Genomic DNA, 26,348 nt, shown 5'->3' on the forward strand with positions numbered 1-26,348 from the left:
TTACAGAACGTTTCCCGACATTTATACTCCATTTATGGCACGTCAATGAGAAGACGGCCAGGCCTTAATACACAAGGCGGGACATGAAACGCTACAAGTAACACCAAAAACAGCCTGATAGATATTCAACTTGACGTAGCCGGCCGACTCTTAACGAAACTAAATTTATATCCGATTTCCTTTATAGAACCTATTTTGAGGCTTCATTAAGTTTTGTGAAAAAGGCCGTTAAAAAATAGCAATATTATTTGATGAAAATAAACTTTTTCGGCCTTTTTCACAAAACCTTATGAAGCCTTAAATTAGGTTAATTTGACAGTTCTATAAAGGAAATCTGTCAATTAAACATTAAATTTTGTGTTGCCTCTGGGCTATACACTATGTATTGTAAAGGGTGATTTTTAGCTATTATCTTTTGTGCAACACTGGTTTAAACAGCTTACTCACGTTTCGTTTCGTGTTTTGTTTCACTGTCAAACATCTTCAGTTTGTTCTACAATTTAACCATGAATCGTCTTAAAGACGAACAACGCTTCCAAATTATTGAATTTTATTTTCAAAATACGTGGTCTGTTAAGAAAGTTAATCGCGCGCTTCTTGTGTTCAGCGACGAAGCACATATTTGGCTCAATGGGTGAGTAATTAAGCAGAATTGCCGATTTTGGAGTGAAGGTGAGCGCTATCTTGGGATGATATCCATTTTTTATGCTCAAAATGCATGTGGAGTTAACAAGATGGTGCCACATGCTACACAGCGCGCCTAACAATGGACTTATGGAGAGACCGGACCGGTCAATCGGCCGTCTAGATCGTGCGATTTAACGCCTTTAGACAATTTGTTGTGGGGCTATGTTAAATCGGATGTCTATACAGAAAAACCCGCTTCAATTGACGCATTGGATGACAACATTGAAGCATTTATTCGTGAGATACTGGCCGAAATGTTGGAAACAGTATGCCAAAATAGGACTAAGCGGATGGACCATTTGAGACGCAGTCACGGACAATATTTGCATGAAATAATCTTCAAACTTAAAATTATATGGACCGTACTATCGATTCAAATAAAGGTTTCATGAAATTTTCTGAAATTTATGTGTTTTTTTATACCCACTACCGAAGGATGAGGGTAAATTCATTTTGTCATTCCGTTTGCAACACATCGAAATATCCATTTACGACCCTATAAAGTATATATATTCTTGATCAGCGTAAAAATCTAAGACGATCTAGCCATGTCCGTCCGTCAGTCTGTTGAAATCACGCTACAGTCTTTAAAAATAGAGATATTGAGCTGAAATTTCGCACAGATTCCTTTTTTGTCTGTTCGGCCAGGTTAAGTTCGAAGATGGGCTAAATCGGACTATATCTTCATATATAGACCGATCCGCCGATTTACAGTCTTAGGACCTCAAAAGCCACATTTATTATCCGATTTCGCCGAAATTTGGGACAGTGAGTTGGGTTAGGCTCTTCGACATTTTTCTGTAACTTGGCCCAAAACGGTCTAGATTTGGTTATAGCTGCCATATAGACCGATATCTCGATTCAAAGTCTTGGCCACATAAAAGCTTTCCTATAGCTCTTAAAAAAATCACCCTTTAGAATGCTGATTTTGTCATTATGTTGGCAACACACCGAAACAATCACCTCCGACCCTATAAAGTTGATATATTCATCGAAAAATTCTGTCAGTCTCTATGTCAGTGTTCATAACCTAGCTATTGCCGTTAGAAATTATTTTACTTTTGAGATTTCTATATTTACATATGATGAATATCTATATCTTATTGGACCGCAGGTCGAAATTTCGATCGTAGGTTCTATGGAGGTAGGTATAAATTGTGTGGTATATGTTCATTATTATTTAAAACAGAAATGGCAATAAGGGCCAATCGGATTTCTGGCCTGTTTTAGAGCAACCATGGCAAAAGTAGGTAATAATTAGCTTTGACTGCTAATAATTACCTTTGACAAGTTGCCGCACTTAACCTTTATGTAAGTACAGACTAACCTTAAAAAGCATGTAAATACGGATTAAAGTCGATAGTATTCAACGAAACTCTACTCTACCACGGATGTATATGAGAAAGATATGCATAAATTCATTTTATTTTTGATGAAATAAAATTCTGGAGCTTACAAAGCTTACAAACGCTTACAAATTTACACAAGGGGCCAATTTGATGACTCCGAAGGCCTGAAATTTGCCTTCTTTTTATAAACTTACTAACCCTTAGGTGTTACCTACAAATACAATCTTGTAAACGAATCAAATCGTATTACGATTGAATTTATCGGGCACTTTTATAAAGATATAATTATGTAAATAAAGTGACGTTAAAAGTACTATGCTTGTAGTTGTAAAATTTAATTGTGATGTGAGATGGATTTTAAGATAAACAAAATTAAGAATTAAGTGAATGTAGTTGTAGAAAATAAGTAGTTTCGTTTAAAGTTACAAATAAAAAATTTAGCAAGTAGAAAATATTGCATTAGATACCTCAGTTTCAAGGTTAAGTATCTAACTACAAACATTTATTAGAATTAAATTTTATAAAACTTTGTTCTTTTAAAAACAACAAATGAAACGATATCGTTTTTTTTAATTTGGTTAGTATACATGCATATTTCAGTATTTTAAAAAAGAGCAACTAACATATTGTTATTTACGACTAATATTTTAAAATCATAAATTTTCATAGAGCCTAGTTCAAATTGATTGAGTATATCTCCTTAACGACAATATCGCATATATGTTTTTATATTAAGCTACAATCATTTGAATAGGTGTAGACGATAAAAAAGTAAAATAAAATGTTACGGAATTTTTTGTTTTATTGATAATTAAACCCTCGCTTAGGTTAATAAAATTCAATATGTTTCCATACAAAGCTTTTATCCTATTATCGAACTTTGGTAAAGAAGAAAACAAAGATCAACTAAAAGTTCAACAATTTAATTTGAAACCATTTCCAAACATATTGCCCATGCCACTATCCCATTTCGAAAAACTTCATAGAAACCCCGCTTATCTTAATAGTTCAGAAAAACATATTTGGTTTTTGTTTTGTTTATTTACAATTTCAAATTAAAATAAGACTTAGATATACAAAAATCGTTTTTAGTGTGATATCGCTGGAAAATGTTGGATATATATATATATATATATATATATATATATATATATATATATATATATATGTGAAAATAAACTGTTGTGGGCGCATCATGTCAACCCAGCGCCAATTTGGCTTGATTTATTTTGGTATCCACCAATACATTCATTATAAGCTACATTTTACTACGGGGACTATCTACTTTGCTAAGCCGATCATAAAATGTAGCCTCGGGAGGAAGAATAATCTATAACTATGTCTTTAATTAGATCGACCAGGTCTTAATCGTCGTAAATCGTAAAAATTATGGAAAACAACTTCACCGTTTTAAGAAAAAAACTTCATAAAATCACAACTCCAATTTGACTGATTTATTTGATGGTTAGAAAAGAAATGTAGGATTGCTTGATTTTAAAAAATAATAGATATAACATTTAAGTGAATTATTCTCTAAAGGCATACAATTTAAATACACTGTCTCCATATAAAAATTTAAAAAAAAAAACTTCCAATGCAAAATTTAAAAAAAAAGAATATATATATTTCTAAAGTAAAATTTCAATTCAATGAAATTTGCCCTAAAAACAAATTTAAAAAAATAATCCCTAAATACAAAATTTCAATGATAAAGAAAAAAATTAAATGAAATTTTCTCTAAAGAAAACGTTGAATTATAAGTTTCATAAAAATCAACATTTAAAACAAAACTAGTTTTATATTAAAAATTCCATACAATTTTCTCTACAGGCAAAATTTAAACGAAATAGAAATATGTAAACTGTTTAATAAATTCAGAAAAGTAATGTAAAGAAGTGTTCTCTAAAAACAAATTCTGTTCTGTTTTAGTTACTTCTGCCCAATTTTTTTAATAAAAAAATTACTTTATTTAAAATTAGTAACGTTTGTTTTTGCAAACAACAAATAACAATAATTCCAAAATCAATAAACAGTTATTTTTGAAAAAATTAAGCCCGACATATTATAAACCCGATTAAAAAAACGAAAACCTGAAACATTTTTACCGTACTTATACTCCAAAAAGTTTAACTCAACATCTGACATAACTAAAATTTTTATATCCTGTGGTTCACTTTAAAACTACCGATACCGATCGGAAAAAATGATCAAATCATAAAGAGGTTCAGCACGCCAAATTTTGGCAACAAATTTAAAAAATGACATAAACGTTTCATGACTTTTTTCTTTTCCAGCAAGCCAAAACTTTACATAAATTAACATATGGGATAATATTTTTTCAATCGACGTGTTTGTAAAGATAGTATAATAGGTTCGAGTTACGGCCAAAACTAGCATTTAACAGGATGTTTTAGGGAAACAATCTGTTGTTAAGAGGAGTTTATCAAGCTTCAGATATTGTTTCAAAAATCAATAATTAAATGGAATCACATTATGAACGCTTTGAAAATATCGATCAGAGTTTTTGAATTTGAACATGAACAATTTTGAATGGAGAAGAAGAATAAATATTTTTATGACTTAGAACTTTATCGTTAGAAGTCCTCTCATAAAATTTTCATATTATTAACAATGTGATTCTTTTGTTTCTTTTGCAATATACTGCTTTCATCCTGAATTGTCATATTTTACGACGAAATGCCCAACCCGGACTGATGACGTTTACTGCGATTTGTTGGTTTCAAAAAGCAATAACAATGTAGCTTCGTGAGAAACGTACAATATCCAGTGACCAGTGAGTTATTTACACGTAGTAAATATGTTATTTACAAAAATGAATGAATAAAATAATAGTAATTATAATAAAAACAAGAAATTATAGTAAAAATATAAGAACCTGTTTTGAATCACCCATTTCCCAAGAACGTTGTTTGCTTGCCTGCTTATATGTTTTTAATGCAATTTTATAAAAAACAATATAATAAATTAGTTTTGTATAGACAAAATGGTGTGAAAGTACAACTCTGTCCGATAATATTCTTTTATTAAACGCAGTATGTTTGCGTTTAGTCCACCACACTATTTTGAGATAAGAGAATGAAGTTTTCAAATAAAGTACTATAAACCAAAGTCACGCATCAGAAAGGAACGAACATAAACCATTGTCAAACAATATTAAGAAGATATACGGTATCTCGTCAATGAGGCCAATTTGAGGAGGCATATACGGGTTCAGTAAGTCTAACAAGTTAGTAGCTACATTATTGTTCTGATTGTATTGCAAATCCCACAAATAATTTGATCCCCTACAGTTAGTTCTAGTCATTGAGTTAATTCAACAGTTGCAAACACATTATCGTCAATTCTCACCTGTCCTTCAGCAACTTCTCCAGGTCTCAAATGCTGCAATATTTTTAAACAACAAATAAAATATGCTGAATGCAATGTTTCTAAGAATTTCACTATTTCTATAATTTTTTGTTTCATTTATTTATCGAACTTACTTTATTACTTTAAATTTATTTATTTAACATTTTTCGCGATGTACTGTGTGTATGGGTTTAATGTGGTACTATTCCTATGCTGGGTGAACGTGAACTAAGTGTAGTGTTCGTTTTAATGTTTATTGAAATACTATGAATGTTCAATATATACTACAGATCATATATTTAGATATATGTATATATGTGTGTTTGTGTATATGTATGACTGCAAGTGTACATGGGTTGTCATTTATTAATGAAACATATGCATTATAAATATTACACCTGCTATATATAAGTATATGCGATTTTAGATTAGATGCCATTTTATATTTATTATTGTACGCATTGTTTCCCAGTCGGTAAACAACTAATTTTCTTTTTTAAATCTCTCTATGATTTTTGTAAACCCTTACGTGGGTTCTGGTGTCAGATACAAAGTGTTGCGCAGACAAAAATATTAAGATTATTTCTTTATTTTTGGAAACCCTGGCTATTTAGCAATTTGAAAAGGCTTTGTCGCAGCAATTCTACAAGTCCGTGAAATGTTTTGCAGCACACAGAAAAAATCTTAGTTGCCAATTCCTACTTCATTGTTTCTATTTGCAAAATAATCTCACAAATATTTTGAATATTTATATTTGATTGAAAAAATTGAAAGCATCATATAATTATGGCATAACATACAAAGAAAATGCCACGAAATATTTCAGAAAAAAAGTACAAAAACCTTTTTTAACATAAATGTGGATACGTTACCAAAAAAACAAAAAGTGAGGAAAAATTCGACACTCCCTAATGATCGGTTTCTTCATACTCCTCCGCAATGAATCTATGCCCATATTCAGTCGCCAGAAAAAGGGAAAATATGTATGCTAAACATTTTGAAAACGAATTGATAGCCAACGAAATGCAAATGTGGGTTTAACTGCTAGTGCACAGTTTGCAAAGGAGATTTGGCAACAGAAATACATGTATTCACTGTATTTCTGTAAACATGTTAGAAATTATTTTGTAAAGAAGAGAAGTAAGGTCATACTTCACTATATAATCAAATTAACAAAAAAAGTTTGAAAACATTGTTATTTGCTACTAATGCTAATTAAAAAAAAAGAGTTCTTGTCCATAAAGGAACTACGCAGACAAAAAATTGTAACAACAAAATTCGACAGATGCTGAAGATACCAATTTGTCTCATGTTTAAGGAGAGTCTATTTACGTAGTTTAAAAAAAAATCTGGTATTCATTTGATAAATAGGGTTGAAAATATTTTCGCATCTAAAAGGGTTCTCAATGGAGATTTGAAAGGCATAAACAAAACAGGAGGAATCCAAACAAAATCGTTACCTTAAGCGTAGCTCGGATAAGTGAAATTTATTTCCAAAAAGTTTTTTTCACGTCATCGTACTAATTATGTCAGGAATAACTTAAGTTGAAAAAGAGCAATTACTAAGAGACGTCATTTTACGAACGGTAACCAAGGGTTTCAGCAATTTGAACAATTTTAGAAGGTGTTGTATAAAACTATCTTTTGCCAGTTTTCCGAGTTTAGATACAAATAAAAATACATTTGTGGGATTACAACATTTGCAGTTATAGAACTTAAGCTAATCCATTGTCATCGTAAAATTCCAGACACGTTTTCGTTCGCTAAAGTTTTACTTAAGCGGAATTTTTGGCCGAAGTGCATTTCATTTGCGAAGTCTCGAGTGTGTAAATAAATAACACATACATATTTGTTGTGTTATAAGTATACATATTGTTTTTTTTTTTTTTTTTGAAACGCAAAATTCCAAATATTGTGGAGATCGATTAACGATAAACCCTGCCGCACACGACGCACAGTGGGATGGTGAACAAGTTATTGGAACTAAGACTTCCACATTACATCAAGATATTCTCACGAAATTTCATATGATGCCTTTTTGTGTAGGAAATCTTTTTTACTGTCCAAGAAATTCGACTAACAAATTTCCTTTTTTATTGTTTCGAAGGCATTTCTGATCTGATTATATTTTATTTTAACAGATTTGTATAGCTGACAAAATTAGCTTTATTTTGAACGCATTATAGAGGTCCAAATCTTCAGTTAAACGTTATGCGTGTCAAAAAATGTGATAAAAGGATATTTTTCTTATTGTTTTTCCAAAAAGGTAATTTCGTGGTTTCGTCTCTATATATTTTCCCCAATTTTATAGCACATTTTCGTTACCCCGGGATCCATCATAGAATTGAGGTCTCTAAAATATACATTTTTGAGACCTCAATGATTTAAACAAAATGTTAAAATTTGGTCGGGTTATTTGTATAAAACTAAAAATAAGCTCTAAATGTACAAATAAAAATTTTGCCCATGAACATTCCACTAAGGAACAGGGCAAACTTCTCACATATCTATGAGTGCAGTCCGATTCAAATTTAAGCTCAATGATAATGGACCTGCTTTTTATAGCCGAGTCCGAACGGCGTGCCGCAGTGCGACACCTCTTTTGAAAGAAGTTTTACACGGCATAGTACCTCACATATGTTGCCAGCACTAAGAGGAGAAAACCGCCGGTGAACATTTTTTCTGATGGTCTCGCCAGGATTTGAACCCAGGCGTTCAGCTTCATTGGCGGACATGCTAATCTCTGCGCTACAGTGGCTCGAAATATATACTTTTGCCAAAAATCCAAATTCAAATTGATATTATCATAAAACCAATTAAAACATCGTTCTAGTTTTTCATTGTTTTGTAGATGAAAATCTCCTTAAAAAATAGGTATACATTTTGGCTAAATTTCTTGACGGAAATACCCAAAATCCTTATACTAAGGAAAGATGTTTGCCAAATTGTAAAATAGCCGTAGAGACCTCGATCATTGGATGGGGCAAATAATTGTTTGCATGTATTAAGGTAGCACCAGAGATAACGAAAATTATTATCAAGTTTGGGGTTTCAGCATTGCGCTTCGAAAACTAGTGTTTTCCAGTTCTCCTACTAGGACTAATACAAAATAAAATTTTTTTATTGAAATTGCCTCTACATTAAGCCCTGTTAAAAATTAACTTTATTGACCAACAATGCCAAAAGTTGCCATTTTCACATTCTTTGGTTTGTAACTCGCGTGACTAGGGAATCGGACTAAAAATTCTGTTAAAAAATGATAGTTGGATGAGAAAAATCTTCGAAAACAATGGCCTCCATCATTGCAGAAAGGATACACCGAAAGACGGACATTACTTAATCGAATCAGAAAGAATTTCTGAGTCTTACCGGTCACTGCATCATACCAACAGCAGTGCCGCAGGGTAGAGTTCATGGTTTAAACTGCCATATTAATGTGCAGTTTGTTTAAGAATTCCGTTTTACGACCTTTAATTCTCAACTGGATCCCTAAGAAAAAACTACATCCTACATTGGACGTCGTGTCGGCACGGTTTATCGTTAACCCGTGGCCACAATATTTCCTATTTTGCTTATTGTGATCAAAAGGAAACAAAATGGACGGTATTGTTTCCCTATTTACAAAAAAATCTCCTTTATAGCTTGGGATAGTGTAATATGCATATATATATTTATATAAATAATATCTGGATGATGTGTTGTTTTGTTGGGAGTCTGTAATCTATTCAATAGTAACATGTATGCAAAGAAGAATATGTCCATGCTTACCTTCGTGTCCATTACTTCTCCAGGGCGAAGTTTTTTCTGTGAGGTATTTATATTACAAACATGTTTATGGGCAGGGGGTAGAGGAATGTGTAATATGTGTTGCAGTAAAATCGTATGATTGGTTTGAGGTTTGAATACAACATGAAAAGTGACCACAATAAGTTAAAATGTCGGAAATTAAAGACAAATAAACAACTACCAAAGATTATTCATTTTACAATAATGTGCTCGTTCACTAAACTATAGTAGAAAGCACAACGTACCTCATCGTTAATTATTAATGACGGACGACGACCCGTTTCTGGTGGCACCAAAGATCCTCGTCTACTGGTTGGCTCAGGTACTAGTGATGGCCTCTTTTCACGTATAACTTCTATTTTAGGTGGCTCACCCGGGGCTGGTGGTGTAACTTTAGGAACTTTTGGTACATCAGTCTGGAAAAAAGTAAGTGCGATGTTAGTTAAGCGAAAAATTATTACTTGCGTAAACTAGTAAGTGGAGGCACTAAATCTATCATAACAGAAAATTTAAAATTTGTTCTAACGAGATTAAAAAAAAATTATTTGGATCGTCCTGCCCATGTATTAAGCATTATGAAATAATGGTATAATTTTATAAAAATAATGCCTGCGCTAACATTTGATTTCTTATCTATCAAAACCGCAAACACTTATACATTTGGACGAAGTCCCACGGAACACCATCGTAAGCTACCCAACTAAAATAGAAACAAGTAAAAACGTGCTAAGTTCGGCCGGGCCGAATCATGGGTCGCATCTGTCGAATTCTTTACCCGGTATCTTTTCATAGGAAAGCAAAAGATAATGGATAATAAATGTTATGCTATAGGAGCTCATAGTGGAAGTCATTGTGCTAATGGTGGTAGTAGAAGTTGTTGGGTGAAATTTCAGCTAAATCGGGGAAGAATTGCGTCCTTTAGGGGCTAAAGAAGTCATATCGAGTGATCGGTTCATATGTAGGCTATAGCGAAATCTGAATCGATACGACCCATTTGCAATCCCCAACGGCCTACATCAATAAAAATTATCGGGATTTTCACAGATGGATGGAGGGATGGACGGACATTGCTATATCGATTCAGAATGTCGAAACGATCAAGGATATTTATATTTTATAGGGTCCCAGATCAATATTTCGAGGTGCTGATAGCGGAATGACCAGATTAGTGTACCCCCTCACTATGATGGAGGGTATGAAAGCATTGCAAAACCGTTGGAAATAGACCCAAAGGTTGCTAATCATCGTGTACATAAGGTTTACAAATTATAGTTTATGTATCGTATAAGAATTGGAGTCTCTAGGCATCACCGTAAGAAAGTTTATTAATAACTTACTTACTAAAAGATGCATTACGGCTTGGGATCTGCGAATATAAAAAGAATGGTTCAGCAGAGGAACACCTCAAGGAGGTGTACTATCTACTCTGCTTTGGAATATAGCCATTAACGATATATTATTGTCTATGGAAGTAAAGGTGTAAAAGTTGTCTCGTTTGGTGATGACGTGGCAATTGCGGTTAGGGGAAAGTTTCCCAGCACTCTAAGAGATATACTTCAGAAAGCTCTACGTACAACAGCGAAGTGGGCTACCGAAAGTGGTCCAGGCGTAAATCCGTGAAAGACAGAAGTAGTTCTTTTCAGCTGGAGATACAAGTTGCCAGTGGCACCTGTCTTCTTGGGAGGAGATAATGTTCCATTTACAGAAAGCGCAAAATACCTGGGTGTTTTGCTGGACAAGAAATTGAACTTCAAATCAAACATTTTGGAAAGGGCAAGAAAGATAATTTTTGCCCTATACACCTGCAAGAGAGCCATTGGCAAAAGTTAGGGCTTAAGACCGCGCGTTATGCATTTGGTATATACTGCAGTTGTCAGACCTATAATGCTATATGAGGACGCTGAGGACAACACTATCTGATGCACTGAATTTAATGCTACATCTAAAGCATTGTGGCTTGAGAAATTCCTGCAACCACTGCCGTGAGACTAAGTGAGCTTTCTCTTTGGTCATGTGGCGGCTACGGGCACTGTGCTATTCTGTATACAATGTCCGATATGGCAGTGTGGATTACACCCCACCTAAGCCACTTTTTGATAAAAAGTACTGTACCACTATTCTTGATAGAACCGATTGGAACTACGAATCCCTGGTAATAGAAGCAACGTAGGTTCTATGCGGATGGTTTCAAACTACCCGACCACTGCAGTGTGGTCGGGTAGGGAAACTGAAATCTGTGGGTATGCCTCTAGCGAGATGTAAGCTGGTCCTGAACCAGGCCCGAAGGACAACGAATGATAGATGGTCACAAAGAGGGGGCTGTGAGCATTCCAAAACTATGTGGCCTAATCAAAAAGAGGTCTATCGCTTTGCTGTCACTACCGCTTTGCTGTCGTAGTCATTTAGTCCGTCATGACAAGACAGGTCAGGAAAACATTCTGACAGACTGAAGGGCGCCAACAACGACTTTTGCAGAAGCTGTGAGGACATGGAGTAAGAAGAGACTATAGAACACCTTCTGTGTGCGTCCCGCACTATCAGTCAGAAGGAGTTCCACATTAGATTCCAATTTCTTTGAGAACCTGTCTGATTTACCGGATGTGAACATTCGCAAGTTGTTGGGCTATTTAAAGCGATCTGGAAGGTTCAACGGAAGGAACAAAAAGGCATATTCCTTCTTCTGTTCCTGTGGTATCAGAACGGACGAAAACGTCGAAGTGAGTCTGATGGCAGACTGCCACTTAAACCTAACCTAATCTATCGCACTAGAGGGTGTAGTGATTTTCGAATGGATTTGCCATATAGTTTGTAGATATTATTTCCAATACTTTAGGTTAAGTTGAAAAAGGAGTTAATCCGTCCCATGCCACCATGGACAAACAACTAAGCCAGTGATGGACTTGTTGTGGGTTCTAAATGCTAAAAAGTATCCACATTGAAAGTCTAAGTGAGAAATTCCGTGCTACCCAAATAATTCCTAATTTTTCTCCGTTCCATACCGCTAAATTGGTTGAAGTCTTTCCTTTGTGCTTAAGCCAAAATTGGCAAAGCAAATTGTTAAAGTGTCTACAATCATGACCAAACAATAAAATGTGTCATTTAACCAATAATTGAGTGCAGAAGGTTATTTTTCAAGGAAACACTTATAGCTTTATCCAATTATACTTTGGTTGTTGTATTCCTTGTGCCTGCACGAAAAAAAATGTATAGAAGCACAGTGACTGCGCTAGAGGCGACGCCCGGTAGCACAGACAGACGAAACAGGTGGCAAAAATCAAAATTTTCGTGTGCGCCTTTGAAATTTTGATACAACCTATCTTATAAAGGGTGATTTTATAGCTATTATCTTTTTAGCACCACTGGTTTAAACAGCTTTGGAGTGAAGATTAGGAGGCCACTGTAGTGCAGAAGTTAGCATGTCGGCTTATGACGCTGAACGCATGGGTTCGCATCCTGGCAGGAAAATCAGAAAATTTTTCAGCGGTGGTTATTTTGTGAGGAACTTTGCCATGTAAACATTTCTCCCCAAAGAGGTATCGCTCTGCAGCACGCCGTTCGGACTCGGCTATAAAAAGGAGATCTTTTATCATTGAGCTTAAAATTAAATCGGACAGCACTCATTGATTTGTGAGAAGTTTGCCCCAGTTCCTTAATGGAATGTTCATGGGCACATTTGCAATTTGATCAGCCAAAAGCAATGCAAGAGCTATCAATGCATCTAGAAAAAGTCACAGTTTGGTAGGGTTTATGGGCTGGTGGCATCATTGGACCGTACTTTTTCATAGATGATGCGAATCGTAACGTAACATAAAATGGGACTAATCCATTCGGATTTCTTGATTTTCGATGTCTAGAAAACCACTAGAAAGTTAAATTATACGGAGTGCTTGAGTTAATTTTAAATTATTTTCCCTAAAACCATAAATACACAGAAATTTTCTCTAAAGAAACTTCGAAGAAATTTTTCTAACGGCAAAATGCATTAAAATGTTCTCTTCGGGGGGGTTTCTACTATGAACACCAACGCGTACGCTTGCCACCGAAGGATTCTTCTTTTTTATGCACAATCTCGTGAGGTGCAGTCTCCACCGACCTTCCCTTGACATACGAGTAGACATGCTGTTTGCATTTAAGCAGTTCGCTGGATGTCCTACTCTTTGTCATGGTATCCACAATACGTTCATGGTTTTGAGTACAAAGGACGTAATGCTTATAGGTCTGTAGGCCTTTGGTGTCGCATAACTTGCCTTGCAGGTCTTGGGTATATATACCAACCTTTCCTCCTGCCATGCTTTCGCAATATATGCAAGTCCTAGGCAGATGCAGCCCCAGATAGTCGGCTTCATTTTGTAACACCGGCGGAAATATGTCATCAAGTCCGGATGACTTAAATGGTTGGATGCTCCTCAAGGCCACTTTTACCATAAGTTCTGCAACAACATGCCTTCGACCAACCTCACTATTCCAAGATTTCAGTGCCTCTGTGAGTTCCGCCATATCTTGTGGAAGATACGTTTTTATCTAAAGCCTTAACATGTCCTTCGTTATCTTTGCTCTCTTTCCCATGTCATCTACTAATGTTTCAGTTTGGACATGGGTTTTAGAGAGAAACTTTTTCATCTTGGCGACGTCATCGCCCTGTTCATAGAAAAGCTTCCAGGAGGCACGTTTTGCTGCTCTGATGATCTTATTGTATTCCTTGAGCCGTGTATAAATGTTATAATGTCCGCAGACGTCTTATCAAATGTTGCGAATTGTCGTCAATGTCTTCTATGCTTGGACAATTATCTTGCCCAAGTCTTTCGAATTTTGTACAGTTGGTTCTCACCTTAGCTTCTCAAAGAAGCTTAGCGGATTTGGCGCTGGCCGTTCTATTCTAAACCAGCGATGTCCAACCCTTTACGGTAGCGTTGATGACAAGTCACATATATTCTTATTTTCTTTGTTTCAGTCTTTGTTGGGTGAGACAGACGAATGAACATGCGTAGGGGTATATGCATTGTTTTTCTGTTTTTATTTTAAAAACAATGATATGTATTGATTAAACAATTGGAAATTATAAAAAAGTATTTGTTTTCTTATATTATATTTATTTTTGGAAAACACCAATCATTTAGTCCAAAAACTGATTTTTTAAATATTGAGAGAATTAAAAAATACTTAAAGATTATTTTACACGTACAGTCACATTTTCATTTTGAATATCGCTGTTCCAAACCTAATGTAGCGATGATCCGAAAAGAAGTATTCCATAGAGTACCTGCGATCTATCATATTTTCTGAACATCTGGCACATTTAAATCCTCCTCTCTAATCCTATTAACAAAGGTAGCGGTGTTACCATTATTAAGTGTTATTAGGTCATTAGTATTCAAGAATTCTACCAGGGCTTGGTACAGCTTACTTATGTTGGTACTACCTCACGAAATATGGTGAGAGATCGAGTGGAACCTTAACTCATTTTCTGTCTGCTTTGCCTACCTTCGCGGTTGTTGCCGCTCCGAGCGTCGTAAAGTCGAAAGGCAGATAATGTGATGCAAGGAATGCTGCACCGTCTCTCTGTTGCATTCAACGTTGACAACTCTGAGCAAAATATATGATTCAAATTTCTATGGCAAATAGCGCAGGTCCTCGGCCGAGTACCAGTTTAAACATAGAATAATTGGCAGTACAGAAACTTTGTTGCAGGTCGTCCATGGCTCCTGAATTAAGTAAATATGAATCTTGCCTTGGCCGTCAGTAGAAAAAATACTGGTCCAAGAAATTATTTTTTTTTTATAAAAAGCCATTCAAAAGTGTTTGAAGAACTTTTTAGGGATATGCACTTATAATTGGGGATTTTTGGGAATGAATGTTTTGAAATTTGGGAACAAGGGACGGAAAATTACTGTCAACCCTGGCACTTAATCCAAAAACCACTTCTTTTTCATTTTGTGCATTTTTGAAAGAAAACACAAAAACATTTAGAGTAAAAACTGTTTATTTACGACTCCATAAAATTCAATAATTTTGAAATAAATAGCTAATAACTTTATAATTCTTAACCTATTTATAAATTGAATTGGAGAAGTGCTAAACAGAAACAACTAGGATGTGAACATATTTATGAACCAGTCGGATGCATGTGAAACGCATTTTACCACTCTGTATTGGAATATTTAAGTGCAATATATGTATATAAAGTATAAACTAGCCTTTTTATTATTAATTGACAGAAACACAACTACTTAACTACGTTATTTTTTAAAATGCTCTGGACAGTTCAACGTTAGGAACTAGAAGGCACCTTCCTTTTCTTGTCCCTGTGGTATCACAATGTACGAAAACGTCTGAGTAAGTCTGATGACAGACTGCCATATAAACTTAATCTAACTACATTCCTGGATATGGCGCCGAAGACCAAAATTGTGTGAGGTGTTAAGGAAAAAAGGAAACGACTACAGCTCTATTTTTTGCTGATATCTCTATTTTTTTGCTGATATCTCAACAACTACCTGTTCACATTGTTTTTTTGGTGACTTTGGTTTGAAACCACATTTTCAAACCACTAAGGAAAGGCAAAATTCGGGCGGAGCCGTCTATATAATACCCTACACCTACCCCACAATTATAAATTCGGGCAATATATAAATATATATGTATATGAAAGCTATATCTAAATCTGAACTGACTATTAAACAGATCGTTTGAAAATTGTTGTAACTACGACCATATAAGTGCAAATCTGGCGATAAATGTGGTGCTACATCCAAATCTGAACCGATTTTGATGAAATCTAGCACATATGTTAAGGTCAGTAACAAAACAATTCGTGCCAAATTTTGTGCTGATCGGTTACGAATTGTGTTTGTTACATCCTTATAAGTGTAAATCGAGCGATTCATATATATGGGAACTATATCCAAATCTGAACCAATTTTGATGAAATCTAGCAGATATGTTAAGATCAGTTGCAAAACAATCCGTGCCAAATTTTGTGCTGATCGGTTGAACATTTTAGCTACTACGGCCATTTAAGTGCAAATCGGGCGATACATATATATATATGGGAGTTATATCTAAATCTGAACCGATTTTGATGAAAATTTGCGTATATGTTAAAATCAAAAAAAAAAAAAACAAAATAATCCATGCCCAATTTTGTGCAGATCGGTTGAAAATTTATGCTACTAGGGCCATTTAAGTGCAAATCGGGCGATACATATATATAGGAGCTATACAGATACAGTGATTCGTATTCTTTTTCTAGGCGCTATAAACAACTGCAGTAAATTATAATGCTAAGCACGACTATAGTAGTGTAATAACAATTACGTTAATCGGAGAACTCTTTCGAAAGTTACTATGGAAACAGGTTGGGTTTCCAACGCCTTATATAAATGTAGCAACTGCAATTCACGTTGCAACAAAAAACGCGACCCTTTACGATGGATATAATTGGCAGTCTTGGCAAAAAATTCGGATTTGAATTGCGCTTATATATAGAGCTCAACAAATCTAATCGAAATTAGTTATTTACATTTCAGTCAAATCGGATAAGAATCGATCCTTTCAGATGCCCAAGTGGCTAAATCGGAAATCTGTTTTATATGTGGGCTATATCAGTGTATCAACCGGTTCCGACCATACTTCCCACATGTATTGGAGTTCAAAGAAAACAAAACTAACCGAAAATTAACAGACGTAGAATGTCTTCCATTACATTTTTATGCCCTCCATCTTAGGATGGGGGTATACTAAGTTCGTCAATCCGTATATATTCTTGATCGTCATGACATTTTAAGTCGATCTAGTCATGTCTGTCCGTCTGTCGAAAGCACGCTATTTTTCGAGTAAAGCTAGACGCTTGAAATTTTACACAAATACTTCTTATTAGTGCAGGTCGGCTGGGATTGTAAATGGGCCATATCGGTTCATGTTTTGATATAGCTGCCATATAAACCGACTTCCCGCTTATACTTCTAGAGAACGTAATTCTTATCCGATTTGGCTGAAATTTTTAACAAATCGTTTTGGTACGACTTCCAACAAATGTGTCAGTTATGGTCTAAATCAGTCCATAACCTGATATAGCTGCCATACTCTTGACTTCTTGAGCTTCTAGAGGGTGCAATTCTTATCCGATTTGGTTGAAATTTTGCACATGCCGCTTAGGTATGACTTCCAACAACTGTGTCAAGTATGGCTTAAATCAGTCCATATCCTTATATAGCTGCCATATAAACCGATCTCACGATTAGACTCCCAACAACTGTGCCAACTGTGTATGGTCTAAATCGGTTCATAATCTGACATAGCTGCCTTATAAACCGATCTCCCAATTTGACTTTCTGAGCCTTTTGAATGCGCAATTATTGCTCGATTTGTCTGAAATCTTGGAGATGATGATGATGATTATATGACTTGTACGGCATGACAAGTATGGTCCATATCAGTCAATAACTTGATATTGCAAATTTTGCCCATGAACATTCCACTAAGGAACTGGGGCAAATTTCTCACATATCAATGTGTGCAGTCCGATTCAAGTTTTAAGTTCAATGATAAGGGACCTCCATTTTATAACCGAGTCCGAACGGCGTGCCACAGTGCTACACCTCTTTGGAGAGAAGTTTTACATGGCATAGAACCTCACAAATGTTGCCAGCATTAGGAGCGGAAAACCACTGCTGAAAAATTTTCCTGATGGTCTCGCCAGGATTCGAACCCAGGCGTTCAGCGTCATAGGCCGACATACTAACCTCTGCACTACGGTGGCCTCCAACTTGATATTGCTCATATATATTTGAAAACGTCATTCAAAGAACTTGACAAATGCGATTCATGATGGAGGGTATATAAGATTCGGTCCGACCGAACTTAGCAAGCTTTTACTTGTTTGTATTATATCATACCGACTTTTTTCGTTTTTGCTGTGTTTTGTTTTAGTCCTTTCCAGTGCAAGTCAGATGTTCTGGATAAAAAATTAGTGTAAAGTTGTATTGGTAAGTTATCGATAACATGCAATAACAGATAATAGGAAACGATTAATTGTAATTTGCGCTATGTAGTACACAAATAAAAACGGCAATTATTGCATTTATTCATTGCATTCATATTTATCCATAAATATTTAATTATTTACACAAAATTGCTTGCGTCATTTTGTTTACATTTATAATTGTTTTAATTTTGAATTGAGATTTATGCCTGCAACAGTAATTTGGATTCAGAAAATAGTACTATCATTCTGGTATTGATAACTATTCTTTCATAGCCACACAACTTGCCTATGAGTGAATATGAATTGGTAAATGAAACAGGACTTATCTTCACAACCAGGCGAAGAAGGGTACAAAAGTAAAGAGAACTTTTCCACCAGCTGAGTTCTCAAAATTAGAAGTTTTCATAACATATTTCTTTGCCATAGAATTTGCATAAACGTTTTTAAGTTACTATATACTATATACGTTTATGAATAATTATATGAACCTACCTCGGCGGGTTTAGTTTCTTCAACGGGGGTCAATTTCTACATATATGCATGAAATTCATAATGTTTCAATTCATAAAAATGTAAGTAAATATATAAAAATTTAACTCAGTCCAGCTTTTTTTTTAATTCAGGTCTATCTTACCTCAGGAACAACTATAACCGGCTTCAATGTCGCAGAATCTTTTTTGGTAGTATCTTCTATCAATTTACCCTTACCAACCTTAAATCCTTTAGGTTGCTCAACAGTTTTTTCTTCTGGTGTTTGAATCTGAAAACAATTTTACAATCAATTTAAGTTAACTGCATTGCCATTTTTTAAATAAGCGCGGAAAACCAAATTTGCTAATATAAATAGCATTTTCCGGATATTGTAATCTCATTTGAAGTAGAGCCTTAAGCTTCGCGAGTGAGAGAGGGAAACCTGTGTAACAGAGTTTTATTATTCAATAAAGCTGATGAATGAAATTTACTATTTAATGCACAGTATAGTGAACATTTTATTCCCTAGATGTTGCGCACCTTTAAGTAGGAATTAATGTTTAAGACTCGTAGCAAAAAAGTCTGCTGATAAAATTAATCACTGTCTGCTGATTATATCGGTAGTTCTGCTGTTGCTGAATGTTTGTAATTTCAAAACAGCAGGCTCATTTGTTTGCTGAAAATGACTTCCGCTCAATTTATGATGAAATTAAATTAAAAAAAACCTTAAAAATCAAATCACATAACAAACATTCCACAGAGCACGCGTGGTCTGTTGTTGCTGTGTTTCTATTAAAATCGGTTTGCAAATACCAAATAATAACATCCATAGGATAGAAAGCAAGAGACTAAACGTTTTTGTTTTAGTCAATGCACTCCACACAAGCGATGTGATGCTCTTGTTGTTGTGTGTTGTGCAGTCAATGCATTGCACACATACATAAATAGGTAGTCCAAAAAGAGAGTAAGTGTTAAAAGAAGTTTAACGAATGGGATATTGACTAGTAAGCAAACGGACATATGTGTCCCAGTGGATGTTGCAGTCAATGGCATTGACTCAATTCTTTCCACACATAGTTCAAAAATAGAATATATGATGGCAAAGGTAGATTTTTTTTTAAGCAACCATTTTTGAAAAATAAATTTCGCTGAGTGTATGACGAACGAGAAATACCCCTTTTTTCAGAAGTATGTATTAAAAATTTTTGAAAATGGACCGGAGCAATAGGGGTTTGGTTGAAATCCAATCAAATTAGAAACCAGATTCCAATTATTCGCAAGGTTAAAACTTCGCCAACTAGATTTTAAGATCCCCTTATTCATCGTCCCCAAAACGTGCAACGTGAATGGATAAAAAAATATGTGTCATTGTATATTGTGGAAAACTTAGTGAACAAAAATCAATACACATAATAAATTTGCGTATATTTTCTTAAAATTTTAAACGAAATTTTACTATGGGTTTGGAAGGAGCTATAGTCTATATTACGTTCATATATTTGAAAATATATACGGATTATAACAACATGGGGCTTAAATGAAAACTAGTGGGGAGTAGAGCACGAATATGGCATTTAAAATGAAGTGCAAGTGCAAGTGCCTAGTGGGCCGTTTTAACCCCAAAACCCTCCATATTGGAGGGTTTTGCCTCCAAACAGGCATATTGGTGGATCATATCAATATGAGACTCAAATGAATGGTATTCGGGTGTGGTTTACGAAAATGACATTAAAAATGAGGTTCAAATAATGAGAGTATTAGCTTCTAGCTCCTCAAAACTTTTATGGGCTTCTTGACATTTGGGAATAAAAAAGCCAGAGGGGGTGGTTGCTCACTTTTTCAATGAAGTGTCAAATTTTTATAATAGATTTTCCTAAATGAAACCAAATGAGTATATAACGATAAGTTTCTTTTTACTTGATAATGGCAAATCGAATTGAGGGAAAAATGAATTTGTAAGGGCAGAACACACTTAAATATGCTGTTGTGGCCAAAATGTCGCAAAATGTCCTGCGTGAGCCAGGAGGTTATTATAGAGCAAGCAACAACTGCCCCAAATCCGGGTGTTTCGTTTACTTTATTGGACCGTTAGGAAAGAACTCATGATGGAACATACGCCTGAATTCGAAGAAAATTATGGACAAACCCTTCATATTTGTCAGAGCCTGGCGAGCTCATATAACAGCTTCGTTTGGAAGCTGTACCATTTTCAATAGATTTTCTAATAGTACAGCAAATATTTGTGATGTTTTTAGAAACATATTGTTTTGAACAGGATGGACATGGGACGACGAATGAGGTCGAGTGTTAAACAAAAATAGCAGGGAAACAGGAGAAACCTTATCACAAATGCCATATAAAATACAAATTATTCCAAATCGCAAAAAGGTTGGCTTAAGCCACAATTTTTTTCATCTGAAGATGGCAAAGCGGGCTTTGTTGTGTTCGCTTTGTTAGAAAGTAACTTCCGCTCTGCTGTGAAACTTACAAAATCAGCTGTGTTAACTACAAAATCAGTAAACATTACATTACTGCTGATCCGAACAACCAAACAAATTATTATATTATAGCATGAGGCGCTCATATATTTTTCGCCACCGTCATGTGACTTGACCTCGTTCAGAGTTGTTAAAGATAATGAATATCTCATAAATTTCGCACATTAACGACATTGAATCTAAACTATGTGAATCATGTATGGAATATGTGGATCATGTACATTGCCTTGTAACAATACCATCATTAACTGAGCAACATACCTTTTCAGCAAATAACAGGCTTTTTAGCAGCCATTATGCTGTTCTGAATTTGCAACTTATTGCAGACATTGTTTGCTATTATGAGTACAGCTCTTTTATCGCCTGCCTGTTCAAAACATGGTCCTGGGGTCGGAGATCCTGTCAATGGCCTGCCACTATGAACAAGGCTCAAATTGCGTTTAGGGCTATAACTATGCCGGGCATGTCGTAAACCATGCTGAAATTCAAAAGTGTTATAAACGCTTACACGACATATTGTAGAATTTACAGTGGCGTAAGAGGTATTGAAAGCGAGGAATGGAAGAGAACGGCAACATACATCATTAACAAATGAAGCATTGCAAAATAAACTGCATTATCCGTTTTTTGTGCGAAAATCGCTGCGATTTGATTTTTTTATGTAAATTTCTCGTGCATTTGTCCAGTAGCAAAAAATTAGAAGTTTTAAAAACAAAGAAAGTGTGTCAGAACACAAGTGTCGCCGTGTCTGAACAAGTAAGGATTAAAAAAAAAGATTATATTTCAATGAATTTTATAGTTGTTCAAAGAATTTGTGGCTCATTTTACGGCCAGAATGTCGTTGTCAACGCTTACACATTATTTTCCTTTTTCTTTGTGCAAGATATATACATGCTCATGCTTTGGCCGTGAGGTTTTTGTTTTTGGTTGGTCAGAACTAGCAACATACCACTCTGGACAGTCGTCGTCTGGGGTCAGTGACATCTGTGAAAATGCCATATTTGAAATGTTTCAAACGACAATAATCCAAACAGCAGATAGCAAAAATGGTACGGTTTTAATGTAGAAGCATGTGCGAGATTTCACAAAATACAATTGAAATCCTTCTTAATGTTCGTTCTTACAACAGCACATCATGGAACTTCCTATTGCATTGTTTAACCGATTCCTTTCACAGATATTATTTGAATGTATAAGCAAAATTATTTTAAGCGAGCTTTATAACCAAATACTTTGATTTCTTTTATTGTATGATACCTTTGGCAATGCAGTTTTCTCGACTACTTCCTTTGTTTTCTTTGCAGTGTCTAAAATAGGCTTTTCCATTTTGTTAGGAATATTTAGTTCCCTGCTAAAGTCTGAAGGATCAAACTCAGATTTTTCATATTTTTCTAACTGCGGACGTTCATAGTCTGGAATTTCGGGAAGATCTTCATACGTGGATTTGGGTTTAGTCTTTGTCTTAGTCTTAGGTTTTGTTGGCTCCGGCTTAGGCTCTTCTTTCGGTTGTGCAATGGAAGTCTTCCTGAGTTTGGGAAATTCTTCCACGGCTTTTGGCTCGTCAACCACCTAAAACAGTAAATTTAAAGAAGCCTTTAGTAAATACGAGTATTGATATAAAAATAAATCATTTGTTGTTTCTCAGTAAAACGTTGATCTCAGTCAACGTTTTTGGTTGTAATTTACATTTTATTCTTTTTTGAATATTTCGTTTTCCCACGGTAGATATAATTTGAGTAGAACAATTAATTAACACATATAACGCAGTTCGCCCTTACGTCGATGTCGATGCCATGCGTACGAACAAAGACCTCGGGTTCAATAATTACAGCAAAAATCAATAAATTCACTGAAATAGGCTGAATATATTAGAACATTAAATTCCACAAAAATATGGCAATCATTATAAATATAAGTCACACGCCCTTCACAGCTTTACTTTATATAACGAAATATACCACAGGCAAGGGAAACCACAAAAATTAAAAAACATAGAATCAATCAAAAAATTACCACTATTTTAAGAGGAAACCAGTAAGGAAGGGCAAAAGATGGGCGGTGCCGGCGGTACCGTATAATACCCTACACCTACCCAATAAGTACAATGTGGGTGCTATATCCAATTTGGCACCAATTTTGATGGACTTCGGCCAATGTTTTCAGATGGGTTATTAAGCAATCCGTATCAAAGTTCTAACTGTAATAACTACGGTTGACAAATGACAACACTATTGCAAATTAGCCAAAATCTGACGAAAATATATATGGGAGCTATATCTAAATCTGAACCGATTTCGACCAAACTTCTTAGATATTGTGGTCGGCATCGAGGAAATCGTTGTGAACAATTTTGACAATATTGGTGTATAATGCGCTTGAAGTGACCCTAGAAGTGAAAATCGGGCGAAATACATATATGGCAGATATATATAAATCTAAACTGATTTCTATGAAATTCACCAGTAATATTAAAAGACATAAGAAAATCCTTCTGGCCAAATTTCGAGAGAATCGGCTAAAAAATTAGTACTTTATTAGAAGTCTGACGAATCTTACCCGATTTCTAGCAAACATCTTAGATATTGTGTTAGTCGTCGGGAAAAGCGCAGTACAAAATTTTGGCAAGATTGGTCGATAAAAGCGCTTGCAATGAGACCATAGTAGTGAAAATCGAGCGATATGTATGGCAGCTATATCAAAATCTGGACCGATTTCTATGAAATTCATCAGTAATGTCGAGAGTCAAGGATTTTCTATCTTTTCTAGAGAATGTAATATTTCTCAAAATCGTACGAACATATATGGGAACTATATCTCAATCTAAACCGATTTCTATGAAATTCACTACTAATCTCGAGTGTCATAAGAAAGATCCTTCTTCGAGAGAATAGATTAACAAATAACCATTTAATTGCATTATTACTGGACGGACGACATATATATGAGAGCTATATGTAAATCTGAACTGAAATATATGAAATGAAATATATATATATATATATATATTTTATAGAAATTGTTTCAGATTAAGATGTAGCTCTCATATATACAATATACATATATATTTATATACGTATTTATGTATGTATTCGTGTATATATATATATATATATATATATATATATATATATATATATATATATATATATATATATATATATATATGAGAGCTACATCTTAATCTGAACCGATTTCTATGTGTGGAAGCTATGTCTAAATCTAATTTTTCCAATTTCAGTTTCGTCTTTATGTCGAAAAAATATTGCTTATTGTAAATTAAGTGAATAAATAAAAAGAATGAGCAAAAGAAAATTTATAAAAATTATAAAAAAATGGTTGAATTTTTTAGAAAATTCCATTTAGTTTCTATATCTGATAAACAGATATGAACCTGGAGCATGGACTTAAGGTGCGTTGTTTGGACAAAGGTTCGGTTAAGGGTGCCCCATAGTATTGTTGTTGTCTTTGCAGTGTGTTGTGCAATGAAAAAATGTTCAGATTCATTAAAAAATTAATTGAATCAAATAATTTTCAAATTGAAAATGACAAAAATTTCAATTACGACTGTAATTCAAAAATATTCACATTCAATTAAAAAATTATCAAGTCAATTAATTTTTTAACTGATAACGATGATATTTTTTAAATGTCTAATTGACATTTTTTTGTGTACATACAGTTTTCCAATAAGAGGTGTTATTTTGAATCACCCAGTATTTCGGTAGTTTTTTTTTATTTTTGAAGCTTTTTTTGTAATAAATTTAAAAACATAAAGAAAAAACGAACCACTGAAACCAATTCAACAAATATGATGGCGACAATGATGTCAAGTGTTGCCACTAAAATGTCTTTTTTCTATTTTCCTCCAGCGTTTCGCCGGCGCTTTATTATATGGAGTTTGAAAAGTTGAACAGAATACTGAGCTTAAGTTGGTCCATGTCTGGTATTGTGTCCTCACCTTATTACCGGTTTCTGTTAGCCGCGTAAGCCGGACAATGATATAGGAATTGATCCAACATCTCATCATCTTCCCCATATGCTATCACTTGCCGCACCGATTTTGCATAAGTGAGCTTGTAGTCCCATGTGTCCTGTTATGATACCGAAAGCAATCATCTCGATCCGGATCTCCCCATAGGATTTTCAACGTCCTACCGACCGTTTCGCTATTCCACAGTGCCTAACATCGGTTAGCCAAGATTCCACCTAAGTATTTTTTTTCACGTAACCAAAACGCAGGGGATGTCCCCTATATATGTCGGTGGGAAAGACATTAGCCGGAAGTCGATTCCACACACGAATGGTTCGGGCGAAAAATTAATTTTCTCGGTAATGCATGGTTCGGTCGACTGGCCAATCAATTACAAACGGGTGTGAGTTCCTGGCAAGTCTTGTATTCCTAGTGAACATCCTAACGTCAGGGATAAGAAGACGAATATTCCTGGAACACACGCCTTAAAAATGACGATAGGACAATACAACGCTACCCATATTCCGACGATGTTCAAGAGAATCAATAAAGTTGGATACCCTACTGTCCCTAATCAACACCATCTCTCTCGTTGAACCCGGTCAAGTAACTCCAAGGATGATTTTAGAGCTCCTGCCCATATATGAGAGTTATATTTCATCCTCGGCCTAATGTAGGTAGTATAGATATTGAGAAGATCAGAAGAGGTGAAATATTTCTTGCACCGCTTAATAAAGCCCAAACACTTGTATGCTTCTTTCGACACTTCGAATACGTGTTTTGACCAACGAACATCACATTGCATCTTCATGCCCAGAACATCAAGAGCATCTGACTATTCAATATCTATACCATCGATAGATATCGACGATTAAAGTGGGTCAGTGAATCGCTTGCGAGACAAGAAACAGCACTGCGTCTTCTGTGCGTTAAAGTCTACTCTGTTCATTCTACTCCACTCGGAAATGGCCAAAAAATCCTGGGAGAGCGTCTCATCTATAATGCGCCTCCTGTCCACAATTTCTTGAGGACTGGGCCTATGGTCGAATGAATATGAATGACAAAGACTACTGTCATCGGCAAATGAGTAGACTGGATTCGAAGTCTGACCCAATAGATGGTCAATGAAAATAAGAAAAAGGGAAGGGGAGGGACAGAGCCTTGTGGCACACCTGGTATACTCGTATAGTGTGATTTCTGAGAAAGCTCGATATAAATCGAACGAAGTTATTACC

At 35.0% G+C, this 26,348-nt stretch overlaps 1 protein-coding gene across 28 annotated transcripts in view; it reads right to left on the reverse strand.

The window, feature by feature from the left end:
• Positions 1–26,348, reverse strand: part of LOC106088221 (twitchin) — a 138,545-nt gene that overhangs the window by 36,942 nt on the left and 75,255 nt on the right. For 8 of the 28 annotated variants that reach the window (XM_059362743.1, XM_059362744.1, XM_059362739.1 and 5 more), the window contains 7 exons: positions 22,401–22,712; positions 18,809–18,934; positions 18,667–18,702; positions 9,437–9,607; positions 9,174–9,209; positions 5,406–5,438; positions 4,933–4,977 (listed from right to left, as the gene is read on the reverse strand). In XM_059362743.1, the coding sequence (XP_059218726.1) occupies positions 4,933–4,977; positions 5,406–5,438; positions 9,174–9,209; positions 9,437–9,607; positions 18,667–18,702; positions 18,809–18,934; positions 22,401–22,712 (759 nt within the window). Of the gene's footprint in view, positions 1–4,932; positions 4,978–5,405; positions 5,439–5,539; positions 5,573–9,173; positions 9,210–9,436; positions 9,608–18,666; positions 18,703–18,808; positions 18,935–22,400; positions 22,713–26,348 lie in introns of those variants that run through there. The other 20 variants (XM_013253638.2, XM_059362749.1, XM_059362747.1 and 17 more) reach the window with 12 other exon arrangements.

This window comes from Stomoxys calcitrans, chromosome 2 (genome assembly GCF_963082655.1).
Source record: "Stomoxys calcitrans chromosome 2, idStoCalc2.1, whole genome shotgun sequence".
Classification (NCBI taxonomy): domain Eukaryota; kingdom Metazoa; phylum Arthropoda; class Insecta; order Diptera; family Muscidae; genus Stomoxys; species Stomoxys calcitrans.